Consider the following 15,173-nt stretch of genomic DNA (forward strand, 5'->3'; position numbering starts at 1 on the left):
TCAATATTCCTTGCGCTACCCAGCTATACTATGCTTCAGCCATGAAGGGTTCGTGTATAACTCTGGATCCCTGGAGAAGGCCAAGAAACTTTTGGACTCTCTTAGATAAATTATAAGAGTTAATTGATGTTGTTTTGTCCTCCCCCCAGCCCGGTTTACCCCCCTTTCTTTTTCCCTTTCATTACCTTACTGTTTAACATAATCTCCGGGGGGTGGGGGGGTGGGAAGAAGGGTTTATTTATTCATTCTTTATTTAGCGATTTTCTTTCTTTTTTTTTAATATATATATAGGCCAGGGGGGTCTAGTTAATGTAGATGGGGTGGAAGGTGGGTACCTTATCTTATTTTATCTTTGTCCTTGGGAGTGGGGTTGTTTTCCCCTGTTATTTTGTATTAATATATTTAATTATTATTTGCTGATACTGTAATTTTATAGTCATATATGTTCATTTATGGTATTAACATTACCATATATATCCAGGTGTTGGTGTGGGTGGGGTGGGTGGGGGATAGGGTACTCACTGTTAGTTCTAGTTCAGTAGTATACTTGAATTTTCTTTATCCTATCGTGGGGTGCCTGGGTCAAGGGTGGGGCACTGGTTGGGAGTGGTTATGATGGGTTTTTTGGAAAGGAAGTGATGCCCCCTGGGAATAAGGGGGAAGATCTCCATTTAAATACGTTTTATACTTTTTTTATTATTTAGAAATAGTTTTTTATTATATTGATCTGAATGTATTAAAGAGCTTTTATTTTGTGAATTTTATATGCTCTATGCTCGGGATGTTTTGGATAGGGTTTCTTCTCCCAGGGGGTCTCGGACTTGTCCGGTGATTATGAATGATCGATCGATTAAATGGTGCACCTGGAATGTCATGGGGAGTAATTCACCAATCAAAAGGAGGAGAGTATTATCAAACCTCAAGAAAGAGAAGATCGATATAGCTCTCCTACAGGAGACACATTTATTGGATAAAGAACACCTGAAATTACGACAGGGAAGAGATTATTTTCCGTTCTCTCTTTCTGTGCAGGGAAAAACATTTTGGTAAACTGGGTGGCTGAGGGCCCTCATGGACTTTCGAGTTTCTACTTAGCCAATATTTGGGTGGCGGTTTTCAATGCTTGAGGGGGACAAGGGTTGGTAATTGAAGAACTGCTCTGGATTTCAAAATGGCTTTCTTTTTAATGACATACACTTCTAACACATACTGTATGAGCAATCTATATCACTGCTCATCATATTATATAAGCTCTCTATAGGATTGCTCACTACAAGGCAGTTTTGCTGCTTTCAGGGTAGAGATCAACAGGGCTACTTGTTATAATGTGGTAGACTTGGTAGTCTAATGAGAAGACATTCTTGTCTTTAACAAGCTTATTGCTTGATAAACAACTATGTACAATTTACATTAATATGACAGATATTGTCACAGAAGTTTAATAAAACCCATATGAGTGGTCTCAATTCTTTGAGATCCTAAGTTGCCCCCACCAAGCCCACATGAAACCATTACAACTGGTAATGCTTAAGGTACTCTTCAGCTTTAACCTTTTCAGATGCTTACACTCTAGTCACCAATTAGGTAATTCAGAAGATTTTAGGAAAAGAAAAAATGCATCATAAGAAGTAGTTTGTTGGTTAGTTCTTACATTTCTCATTACTTTCAAAGTTAAAAATCACACAACACCAGGTTATAGTCCAACAGGTTTAATTGGAAGCACACTAGCTTTCGGAGCGAAGTTCCTTCATCAGGTGATAGTCATCAGATGAAGGAGCGTCGCTCCGAAAGCTAGTGTGCTTCCAATTAAACCTGTTGGACTATAACCCGGTGTTGTGTGATTTTTAACTTTGTACACCCCAGTCCAACACCGGCATCTCCAAATCCTCATTACTTTCAGTTATGATTAGAAAACATTCCAGTTTTCTGCATTAGGTGATGCATTAAAAAAAAATTAATTTGATTTCTGGAATATTAATTTTACACCCATATGCCATTTACTGTGTTAACATTTACACTTTATTGATCTATTCTGCTGCTCATTGATACCATTGCCAGGAGATTTGCTGTCACTGCAAGCCATGCTCATCTGTCTCCCACAATTCTCACATATCCAATGTAGCTCATCTACAATCACACTGACATCTGTCATTCAACTATACCTAGTTTGACGCCTGTTTCTAATGTCATCCACTTTGCCCTCAGGTAAGTCTCTATAGTTTTTCTGCTCTGATCAAATGGTAGAACTAATGATGTTTTTGTTTCATGATGTAACTTTTTAAGAATTATTTCTGTTTTTGTAATTTTAAACTCTTTTTCATTTGTCTTATGTTGGTATATGGAATTTTTAGCATATGCCTTAACATCCACATTTTATCCATATTTTTTCTATAGTTCTTTATTGTCTGCATTCCTGGAGCATGTAGGAAAGTGGATTGAATATAGCATTCTTAAAAGATTTTCCCCTTGTTACAAGCTTGAGTTTTCCTGTTAACACATCCTTCACCTTCAGGCCATCTTTATCTTTCCAACTTCTGTATCACCACAGTTATTTCTCCTAAGTTAACAAACATATTTATTTGTTCCAGTGTGACATCATTCTTTAATCTTCATTCTAGTTTCTTCTCCTGTATTCCTTCTTACCACCATTAGTTTTGTCTTTTCGCTATTCACTCTCGATTCAAATTCTAAACTTCGAAATTTCATTTGATCTATGATATTTTGGAAGGAATCTTGTAATTTTGAAATAATACTGCATTGTCAGTGCATCGCAGGTTAGTTATGTTCTCATTTCCAATTTCTACCCCAGAAGTAAGTCTAATTCTCTGAACGAGAAAACAAAATAAAAGAACTGCTGCTGCTGCAAATCAGAAACAAAAACAGCAATTGCTGGAAAACACAGCAGGTCTGGCAGCATATGTGAAGAGAAAACAAAGGTCTAGAGACCCTTCTTTAGAACCAACTCTGAATATTTCTCATGTGTACAGATCAGGCCTTGCTGTAGTCCTCTCTTCAACTGAAATGTTTCGGTGTCCCTCTTCTAGCCTAAAGCTTGTTGTTTGGGCTCAGTACAGAATCCGGATATTTCCATAACATGCCTATTACCTTTTGCTAACAAATATGAATGAATACATTTTAATAGTCTATGAAAAATGTGTAAACATTCTTGTCTTTTAAATTCATTCACTACGTGTGTTGATGGCTAGACTAGCATTTATTGCCCATACTTATTGCCCTAGAGAAGGTAATGATGAGTTGCCTCCTTGAACTGTTGCAGATCCTGGAGAGAAGCGACACCCTTGGTACTATTAGAACATAGAACAATACAGCGCAGAACTGGCCCTTCGGCCCTCGATGTTGCGCCGACCTGTGAACTATTCTCAGCTTGTCCCCCTACACTATCCCAAAATCATCCATGTGCTTATCTAAGGATTGTTTAAATCTCCCTAATGTGGCTGAGTTGACTACATTAGCAGGTAGGGCATTCCACGCCCTTACCATTCACTGTGTAAAGAACCTGCCTCTAACATCTGTCTTAAATCTATCACCCCTCAATTTGTAGTTATGCCCTCTCTTACAAGCTGACGGCATCATCCTAGGAGAAAGTCTTTCACTGTCTACCCTATCTAATCCTCTGATCATCTTGTATGTCACTATCAAATCCCCCCTTAGCCTTCTTCTTTCCAATGAGAACAGACCCAAGTCACACAGCCTTTCTTCATAAGACCTTCCCTCCAGACCAGGCAACATCCTGGTAAATCTCCTCTGCTCCTTTTCCAGAACTGTACACAATATTCCAAGTGTGGCCGCACCAGCGTTTTGTATAGTTGCAGCATGATATTGTCGTTCCGGAACTTAATCCCTCTACCAATGAAACCTAACACACCATATGCCTTCTTAACAGCACTATCCACCTGGGTGGCAACTTTCAGAGATCTATGCACATGGACTCCAAGATCCCTCTGCACATCCACACTACCAAGAATCTTTCCATTGACCCAATACTCTGCCTTCTTGTTATTCTTCCCAAAGTGCATCACCTCACATTTAGTTGCATTGAACTCCATTTGCCACCTCTCAGCCCAATTCTGCGGTTTATCCAAGTCCCCCTGCAACCTGTAACATTCTTCCACACTGTCCACTACTTCACTGACTTTAGTGTCGTCTGCAAATTTACTAATCCATCCACCTATGCCTGTGTCTAAGTCATGTATAAAAATGACAAATAGCAGTGGTTCCAAAACAGATCCCTGTGGCACACCACTAGTAACTGGACTCCAGGCTGAATATTTTCCATTAACCATCACTCGCAGCCTTCTTTCAGAAAGCCAATTTCTAATCCAAACTGATAATTCACCCTCAATTCCATGCCTCTGCATTTTCTCCATCAGCCTACCATGTGGAACCTTTTCAAAGGCTTTACTGAAGTCCATGTACCCACGTCAACTGCCCCACCCTCATCTACATGCTTGGTCACCTTCTCAAAAAACTCAATGAGGTTTGTGAGACACGACCTGCCCTTGACGAAACCACGTTGACTACCTGAAATCAAATTGTTGCTTGCTAGATGATTATAAATCTTATCTCTTATAATCCTTTCCAAATCTTTTCCTACAACAGAAGTAAGGCTCACTGGTCTATAATTACCGGGGTCATCTCTGCTTCTCTTCTTGAACAAGGGCACATTTGCAATCCTTCAGTCCTCAGGTACTAAACCTGTAGATAATGACGACTCAAATATCAAAGCCAAAGGATCTGCTATCTTCTCCCTAGCTTCCCAGAAAATCCTCAGATAAATCCCATCCGGCCCAGGGGACTTGTCTACTTTCACTCCTTCTAGAATTGATAATACCTGTGTGTAACTAACTTCGATCCTTTCTATTCTAATATCTCGTATCTCATTCCTCTCCTCTACAATATTCTCCTTTTCCTGAGTGAACACGGATGAGAAATGTTCATTTAGCACCTCTCCGATCTCTACAGGGTCCACACTCAACTTCCCACATCTGTCTTTAACTGGCCCTATTCCTACCCTAATCATCCTTTTATTCCTCACATACCTATAGAAAGCTTTAGGGTTCTCCTTTATTCTATTTGCTAAAGACTGCCTGTGTCCTCTCTTTGCTCTTCTTAACTCTCTCTTTAAATCCTTCTTAGCTGATCTGTAACTCTCCATCGCCTCATCGGAACCACCTTGCCTCATCAACACATAAGCCTCCTTCTTCTTCTTAACAAGAGATGCAATTTCTGTAGTAAACCATGGTTCCCTTCCCTTATTACTTCCTCCCTGCCTGATTGGGATATACCTATCAAGGACACACAATATCTGTTCCTTAAACCAGCTCCACATTTCGATTGTCTGCGTCCCCTGCATTTTGCTACCCCATTCTATGCATCCTAATTCTTGCCTAATCAGATTATAATTGCCCTTATCCCATCGATAACTCTTGACCTGTGGCATGTACCTATCCCTTTCCATCCCTAAACTAAACGTAACTGAATTATGGTCACTCTCTCAAGTGCTCACCTACAACTAAATCAAACACCTGGCCTGGTTCATTACCAAGCACCAGATCCAGTGTGGCCTCCCCTCTTGTCAGCCCTTTGACATACTGTGTCAGGAAACCCTCCTGTATATACTGGACAAAAACTGATCCATCCGACATAGTAGAGCTATAACATTTCCAGTCAATGTTAGGGAAGTTAAAGTCCTCCATAATGACCACCCTGATCCTTTCACTCCTACTCAGAATAATTTTGCTAATCCTCTCTTCCACCTCCCTGGATCTCTGCGGAGGCCTATAAAAAACTCCAAGCAGCGTGACCCCCTCCTCTCCTGTTTCTAACCTCATCCCACACTACCTCTGGTTGTTATCTCTGGTTTGTTACCCATGCCACGTGATAGCGAGGCAAGGAATAGGGAGAGGTATCAGCTGAACATGTGGCTGCAAGGATGGTGCAGGAGGGAGGGTTTCAGACGAGTCCTCATCAAAAATTCTCAGCCACCGTTATACTATCTTTGACTAACAAGGCCACACCTCCCTCTCTTTTACCGCCTTGCCTGTTTTTAATAAAAGATCTAAACCTTGGAACTTGCAACATCCATTCCTCATCCTGCTCTATCCATGTCTCCGAAATGGCCACAACATCAAAGTCCCAGGTACCTATCCATGCTGCAAGCTCATCAACCTTATTTCAGATACTTTTGGCGTTGAAGTAGACACACTTCAAACCAGTTTGCTGTGTGCCAGCACATTTCTGTGACCCTGAAATCCTGTCCCTGTCCTCCCTACACTCATCCTCCTTGCACTGCAACTACGCCTCCGCTTCCAATCCCCCTGCTGAGCTAGTTTAAACCCACCCGAATAGCACCAGCAAATTTCCCACCCAGGATATTAGTATCCCTCTGGTTCAAGTGAAGACCGTCCTGTTTGTACAAGTCCCAACTTCCCCAGAATGAGCCCCAATTATCCAAAAATCTGAAACCCTCCCTCCTGCACCATCCTTGCAACCACATGTTCAGCTGATACCTCTCCCTATTCCTTGCCTCGCTATCACGTGGCATGGGTAACAAACCAGAGATAACAACTCTGTTTGTTCTAGCTCTCAGCTTCCACCCTAGCTCCCTGAAATCCTGCCTTACATCCCTATCCCTCTTTCTACCTGTGCCCTACATGGACAACGACTTGAGGCTGGTCACCCTCTCCCTTCAGGACCCCAAAGATACGATCCGAGACATCACGGATCCTGGCACCTGGGAGGCAACACACCAACCGCGAGTCTCGTTCGTTCCCAACAAACCTTCTATCTGAGCCTCTAACTATTGAGTCCCCAATGACTAACACTCTCCTCCTTTCCCTTCTGTGAAACAGGGACAGGCTCTGTGCCAGAGACATGGGCCCCACTGCTTGCCCCTGGCAAGTCGTCCCCCTCAATAGTACCTAAAACAGTATACATGTTTTTCAGGGGAACGACCACAGGGGATCTCTCCACTGACTGATTTTCCCCCTTTTGAACAGTCACCCAGTTTTCTTCTTGCCTAGGAGTAACTGCTTCCCTGTAACTCCTATCTATCACAGCCTCTGCCTCTCGGATGATCCAAAGTTCATCCAGTTCACGCTCCAGTTCCCTAACACTGTCTTGGAGGAGCGAGAGTTGGGTGCACTTAGGAAAGAAGCTCCAGGACATTCGCCATACTGCAGGTTTCCTCGCTCTTGTGGCCGCAGCATTTATATGGCTGGACCAGTTCAGTTTCTAGGTGAACATGAGGACTGCAGATGCTGGAAATTAGACTCAAGATTAGAGTGGTGCTGGAAATGCACAGCAGGTCAGGCAGCATCCGAGGAGCAGGAAAATCGGGCAGGAGGCCTTCATCAGGAATGAGGCTGGAAGCCTCGGGGCTGGAGAGATAAACTTATCTCTCCACCCCTGAGATACATTTATCTCTCCACCTGAGGCTTCCAGCCTGATTCCTGATGATGGCCTCCTGCCCGAAACGTCGATTGTCCTGCTTCTCGGATGCTGCCTAACCTGCTGTGTAATTCCAGCACCACTCTAATCTTGGCCCAATTCAGTTTCTGTCAATGCTAACTCCCAGGAAGTTGATAGTGGGAAATTCAGCAATTGGTAATTCTACTGAATGTCAAGGAGTGATGATTAGATTTTCTCTTGCTGGAGCTGATCATTGCGTAACACATGTGGGTCAACACCAACAGGCAACTTGCTACTACTCAGCCCAACCGTGAATTTCTGCTGCATATGAACATGTGCTGCATCAGGAACTGAGGTTGATGTTGAACAAATTATGTTGAATATTGTGTAATCAGTTAACTTTTCATTTGTGAAATATGACATGGGCAAGGTCATTGATGAATAGTTGAAAATGGTTGTGTGAGAACATTACTCTAAAGAACTCTTGACAGTGATATCATGGGATTGAGACGGGATCAGAGAATGTTACAGTAAGAAGGAAGCCATTCAAGCCATCGAATGTACCACTCCTGAAACAAATCCCTCAGCTAGTCCTATTCTCCAGCCTTATCTCCAAAGCCCGCTAAATTCACCACTTTCAGATCTCTGTCTAATTCTCTTGAAACCAATGGAATCCACCTTCACCACTCTCCCGTGCAGCGTACTCCAAATTGTAACAATTCTGAATAAAGTTTCTCCTCATCTCACTCCTAGCTGTCTTGCTGACAATCTTGATGATTGACCTTGAAAGCCACAACTACCTTACTTTGTGCTAAATATGGCCCCAAGTGGGGAGAATTTGAGGCGTTTATCAAAGATTGATCTTAAGTTAAATGTTCCATCTTTTGCTCCTTCTTCAGGCTGTGTTTCACCAATTTCTGATTCAAATGTGTTGATCATGTCAGTTGATTTTTCCACAGGTCAGTGTAATAAAACATGGTCACATGATCACAAGCTAAATTAGTTGTAAAGCTAATTACATCTTTGTATTTTAATTAATTCAATGTCATCTTCCAGATATTTAAGTGAATTACTTAAAACATTACCAAGTGATGGGTAAACTCCAATTATGCAAGGCAATTATTGGAGAACATGCCTCAGAGGTCAACAAAGTTAACTAAAAATTTTAAAAATGCTATCAACTACAGTCATCACCATTTGGAGTTTTATAAAAAAGTTATTAAACAAACAAGGTGAGGGTCTAGATATTTGTAACATACATAACAATTCTTTTAGCTCAAGATTAGCAATCATGGTGCTTGCTGGGTCGGCCCAGTCTGATCGGACCAAGTTATTGGAAAGGATAGGAGCCTTTTAGCCATATGGTTTTGTTTAGTGCAAGTTCCATTCTCTTATTTATTAATTCCATCCCCTCAATAATGTGTCAAGGTTTTTTTTTTAAACTCTTACATGCTGGAATCAAATGAGCTTACTGAAATGGTAAAGTGACCTTTATTTTAAAGAGGATTCAGAAGTTTGATTCTTTTTAAAGCATAATGGTACTAAGTGACAGTGGCTAGATTTCAAAACTGTATTAAAAAGGTGTTTTGGAATTTGGAGCTCCCCCCTGAAAAGAAAACAATTCAATAAAATCTCAAAGAATTGTTAATTCATTATAATTGAAGATTCATTTTATTAGTGCATTTTTTGTACTTTCCTTCAAATAATGAGCACCAACATCCACAAAGAGTAGGGCAGAGAAGAAACCTCAGCTGGAAAGATTTAGAATCATAGAATCCCTACAGTGTGGAAACAGGCCATTTGGCCCAGCTGATCCTCCAAAGTCTATCCCACCCAGATCCATTCCCCTACCCTATTACTTTATATTTACCCCTAACTAATGCACGTAACTTACACATCCCTGAACACTATGGGCAATTTAACATGACCAGTTCACTTAATCTGTACATCTTTGGATGGTGGGAGGAAACTGGAACACCTGGAGGAAACCCATGCAGACACAGGGAGAGTGTGCAAACTCCACATAGACAGTCGCCTGAGGCTAGAATTGAACCCAGGTCCTTGGTGCTGTGAAGCAGCAGTGCTAACCACTGAGCCAACTGTGCTGTCCTAGAGATGATCCATAGAAGGGAAGTAAATTCTACACTGATGAGATGATCTCTCAAATGCTCTAGATCGCTAACTGTTTGAATACATATTAATCAACTACTTGTCAGTAGAACAAATAATTATTCCAGCAAACTAGCAAAGATACAAATTATTTTTAAATGCAAATCACTGAATTCCAGGGAAAAAAATGCCAGTTAATAATTTCTTGAAACCTCACACCTTAGCCTGGACTTCTAATCATTTACTTCTTTAAAAGGTACAATTGTCCCCCAGTTAAGGCATCCAGATGCAGCAACATGCAATAAATTAATTGTGTCCTTCTTACCTGCCATAAGTCCAACCAGTAACATCACCAGCCACCCAGAGAAGGCATCACTCAGACCTTTAATAAGGGCCCACAACGATTCTTTACTTTTGCTTGTAATCTGGAAAGAGAGGCTGTAGAATTAGATAGCAGCATTTTCCAAAATCTTCCATTGCATGAATGATGCCACTGCAGACCACAAGTAAAGAGTAAATGAACATCAGCACCGAGAAGGAATCGGCAGTAAATGCAAGGTGAACAAACGATGTCTATATCTCAAGATTAAATGTATTAATACAGAAGAAGGTTGGGACTGAAATGAGTTGGATTTTCTTCAGTCAGAAATGGTGGATTTTAGAGTTCTCTACCCAAGGAGTGTTTGGAGGCTCGGTTAGTAACTATTTCCAAGGTTTAGACTGACAGATTACTAGACATTAAAGGCTGAAAATGTGTTGCTGGAAAAGTGCAGCGGGAATGAAGAAGGGCTTATGCCCGAAACGTCGATTCTCCTGTTCCCTGGATGCTGCCTGACCCGCTGCACTTTTCCAGCAACACATTTTCAGCTCTGATCTCCAGCATCTGCAGACCTCACTTTCTCCTTAGACATTAAAGGCATCAAGGATGTGAGGATAGTGCAGGAAAACAGTATGAACAAGATCAGCTGTGACTTGGTTAAATGGGAGCAGAACTGATGGACTGAATGGTTTACTCCTATTCCTATGTTCTATTAAAAGGGTTACATCCGAAACTTCTCCACCTCCTGACGCTGCCTGGTTTGTTGTGTTCTTCCAGCCTCCTGCTTGTCTACCTCGGATTCCAGCAGTTGCAGTTTTTTGTCTCTAACCTATGTTCTATTTGGCTTAAATAGTGAGGATACATAAGCAATCAAAGCTTTTCATTTAAATATCATTAAAAATTCCTGTTGTTACTTTAGTGCATAAATATGAAAGACAATACCAATATGTGAATATGAAGGCCAAATTTTGGTTTTACGTTGCATATGTCATTGAATCAAAAAGCACTATTTAACTCAATCAGTACATTTTTTGAATCTATAATAGTTCTCTTTCTGTGGGATTCAGTTCTTCCTCAGAGATCGGAAATCAGCATCCTGAAAATTATGAATAAATGCTATATATATAAGGCATTGCAACACCACAAATTAGGATGTTTGAACTTTTCACTTGTGCAATAAAATTGCAGCAACATAGGCAGCAGTTGTTCACTGGAACCATGAATTAGTCCTGGCACAAATAACTTTCAGGATTTTTCTGAGATGTTTTAACCACCAATAGGCAATTTGTCAGCATCTGGAACACTCCAAAAACAAAAGTTGCCAGCTTTGTGTCAGGGACTTTAGATGGTTCTGACTTATTTAGCTTAATTGTTAGCCGAGGAAAAGTTAAAGAATTAAAATCAACTTAATGATTAATAATTAAACCCATGTAATTACTAAACAGAGCTTCTTGTTCCCTGTGTCAACGCTGACTTCCTCCCCACAACCTCCTGGACACCCAACACTCCCTAAAACTAATTGTTGGACCTAACCAGTCCCTCCCAGCTATGCATTGTCACCAGCATACCTTACAGTCTGACCAACCTGACTCTACACCACTGTGCCCTAACACCCAACACAATATCCCCATCTGCTAGTTCAACTCATGATCTCACTCCCTACTCTCTTATTTACTCATTGACACTCATTCATTAATCAATAAATAGCTTTCATTGTTAAATAGGAACAACTCAATCCACCGAGAATTATTAAATAATGATTGCATTAAAGCTGTCAAGTTAACTTGAAACAATTGTTACAATTAATGCAATTAATACTTTGAATTAATTACTAAAAAAAGCTGGAAAAAAATGCAAAACTTTTTAAAATACCAACAGAGATTTCATTACACTAATCTTACAGTGTTAACCTGTATGCTGTTTCCTGCTGACCTCAAGGGTTGTTCCCAGATCCTCAAGCATCAGAGAGAGTGTAGTTCACCTCCCGAGCACTGCACTAAGCTATCCAGGGGCAGCCAGACTTGGAAATCTAGCCAAAGAAAAATGGGCCTATTTTTATTATCACTACCATTGGAGAGAGCGGCACAGTCACTCAGTGGTTAGGACTGCTGCCTCAGTGTCAAGGATCCAGGTTCGAATCCAACCTTGAGTGACTATTTGTGTAGAGTTTGCAGATTCTCCCCATGTCTGCATGGGTTTTATCTGGGTGTTCTGGTTTACTCCCACAGTCCAAAGATGTGCAGGTTTGGTGGCTTGGCCATGCTGAAATTGCTCATAATATCTAGGAATATACAGGTTAGATGGTTTAGCCATGGGAAATGCAGGGTTTTAGAGATAGAATTGGTGGCGGTGGTTGGGGGTGGGGGCGGTTCTCTGGATGGGATGCTCTTTGGAGAGTCGGTGTTGATTTGATGGGATGAATGGCTTGCTTCCACACTGTAGGGCTTCTATGATAGATGTGTTTTGACAGTCATCGGAAATTCTAGATGCATATATTAACTAATATTTGATGCAAAATAACATAGGGACAACATGAATGAGCTGAAATTTTCCAGGTCACCTAGCGTGCAACCACACAAATCAAACATTTCAGTTTCTTGCCCATGGTACTAACTCTTTCATTCCCCGTTGATTTAAAAGACTACTAACAACGTAGATAGTTTCTTCTAATATTTAAGATAATTTGATATGTTTACATTACAATCATAATGCTAAAATAACTAGCCTGAATGGTGGTAGCAATAATCGTAAAACTGTGAGCACTTGCTACTGTTATTAGTTAAAGATTACAGCAATTTCTGACATCTTCACACGGAGAATTAAATGTGGAAATTCTGAAGCTCCTGCCTTGAGATATTCTGCTTTTCTGCAGGATGTGGTGTTGCAGTTTTCACCAATGGAATCAACATAGAATCTCTGATTTGGCAAGAACTATTGATACACTATACCCATTTGAAAGATTGATGATAAAGTCAGGCTTTGTTCAATCTAAAGTAACTGGGTGTTAAATGCCATATTTAACACCCAGTTAAATATGGCATTTCAAGGCCAGAACATTCTCTGGCCTTGAAAATCAAATTTTATTAGTGTGGAGTCCACTTCTTCTTTAGAAAATTAAATGGCTCCTTAAAGATAGCGTCACACATTTGGAATTATTTCACTTTCTGTACAATGGTTTAAACATAATTTTGTGTACTTTTTTCCTTCCGCGAGGATTCCTCAATATGACTGCATGCTCAGTTTATTCTGCATTCCATGTTAATAGACCAAAAAGAGTCATAATAAATGATGCCAATTACAAAGCTTCTTTGGAAAAAAAAAGGATATCTTCACTTTCTAGCCCATTAAAATTTTATATATAGCTTTTTTCAAGATGAATGGCAAGCACAATTCCTTTGACAGTGACTTCAAATCTAGATCACTGGTGTTCTAGCCATACTGGTATAAAAAGTTAAAATAGAACATCAACACCCTACCTTATTAAGCTTCAATTCTGATAAAAGCATTGACATTAGAAAGGCTTATAGAACCAATGAATTAAAGTTTAATGGACGTTCTGCTCCTTTTCTCCACTATTGCCAAATGATTTTGTATGCATACAGCATGTTATGCTCATTAGTATGCCATGCTTGCTTATCAAGGCGTTAATGATTTAAAATGTAATTTCAGAATTTGTTTCTTGGTTGCAAGATAGCAAAGAAAATTTATATTAAATAAAACTTAACGGAATTCACATCTTACTATGCTCTTGATGATGATAAAATAAACCAAATCTTCAGTATATATAGAGATAATATAACACAATATATTGTATTGTCTCCATATCACAGGGGACAGACTAAAAAGCGTTTAATTCTGCACAACTTTACCTGCTCTTTTTCTAGTCTGTGACTTAAAGTCAAAATGTATTGCAGAGTTCCAAACATCAATCTATAGCAGACAATGATCAGAAACTTGTGTACTGGTTTTGAATTTTAAAGGCATTGCTATCTCTCAAATTTTGGCATTTGCATACAGCATATGTACATTTGCTTAGGTATTTAAATTATGTGTAAGGACAATGATGTATTTCTAAGGTGATGGCAAAAGCACACTGAATAACTTTATATAAAGACGCTGCTCAACATACATATTTCATGATGTTTCAAAGGCAGTAATGGGTTTGCAAGAATAATCGTTTTGGCCCTTTTGATGTTCAATGCTCGGAACATTTTTTGCAACTCTTTCTAAACTTAGTCATATGCTGTAGGCCCTAAAAAGAAATTGCTAATCATTAATAAAATACATATAATCATCCACATCTGAGGAGGCACTAGTTCTCAGCCTTGTTTAATATTATACAAATAGTTTTCTGCACTGTAATTTTAGTGGATTTATGTCTCTGGTTAACTTAATATTTAGCTGACATTTGGGTTGGCAGTAATATCACCAAAGATGCACAAACAGAAATGGACCATTTGGCCCATCAATCAGCCAATTTTAATTGAAAACAATAGTATTAAGGAATTAACTGGGAAGTCCATTATCCTAAAAACACAAATGTAAAAATACAACACCACAGACTGGCAGATTTTCTAGCAGAAGCATTAGTCTAATGATGTGAGAATACATTGACAATTGTTATGAACAGAAGGCATACATTTTTCTAGTTGTCAGGAAACCAATTACAGCCCATGGCGAGTAGGCTTTCCTCAAAACTTCTTAATTTAATTTTACTCCATTACTTAATTCTACACAGAGACTGATCCCTCTGTAAATTGTTATGGAACGAGGGAATTCAAGACAGTTTTTTTATTATTATTCACAGCATCTGATTTCAAAGATGTGAAAAAAGATGTACCATAGTCTTTATTACTTGATCAACTTTAATCTGTGTGTTGGTCGAAAATATATTTTTTGAGCTATACGTGTCTTCTTGGACTTGATTCTACTGGGTTTTGTGCACTTCAGCTGTCACTTTAAAATTGACATTCCTTGCACGTCATGACAACTTTTTAAAAATTCCATTCAATTATTTTCCACCCAAATTTCACTCAGACTTTTTTTTTTCACCTTTCTCCCAGGTCCATACCAGAGAATTAAATCCCTAATCTAAATGAACATTTCAATCCAGCACTGAGGAAGTGCTTTCTTTCTGACTTTTCGATGTTACATTAAACTGAATTTCCACCTTCCTTTCTATTGTATTATTATTTGAAGGAGAGAGGAGCCCTTCTGTTTTTTGGTCAACATTTATGATGAAATCAGCAGCATTAAAACAGAAAACGTAGTCACTTAATTTTTATTATTTGTGGGCCCTAGTGTGGTAATGGGC

At 39.7% G+C, this 15,173-nt stretch overlaps 1 protein-coding gene across 5 annotated transcripts in view; it reads right to left on the bottom strand.

The window, feature by feature from the left end:
• Positions 1-15,173, bottom strand: part of clcn5b (chloride channel, voltage-sensitive 5b) — a 158,148-nt gene that overhangs the window by 47,429 nt on the left and 95,546 nt on the right. For all 5 annotated transcript variants that reach the window (XM_043704689.1, XM_043704687.1, XM_043704688.1 and 2 more), the window contains one exon: positions 9,866-9,965. In XM_043704689.1, coding sequence (XP_043560624.1) covers positions 9,866-9,965 — 100 coding nt within the window. The remainder of the gene's footprint in view (positions 1-9,865; positions 9,966-15,173) is intronic.

Source organism: Chiloscyllium plagiosum, chromosome 15 (assembly GCF_004010195.1).
Source record: "Chiloscyllium plagiosum isolate BGI_BamShark_2017 chromosome 15, ASM401019v2, whole genome shotgun sequence".
NCBI lineage: Eukaryota > Metazoa > Chordata > Chondrichthyes > Orectolobiformes > Hemiscylliidae > Chiloscyllium > Chiloscyllium plagiosum.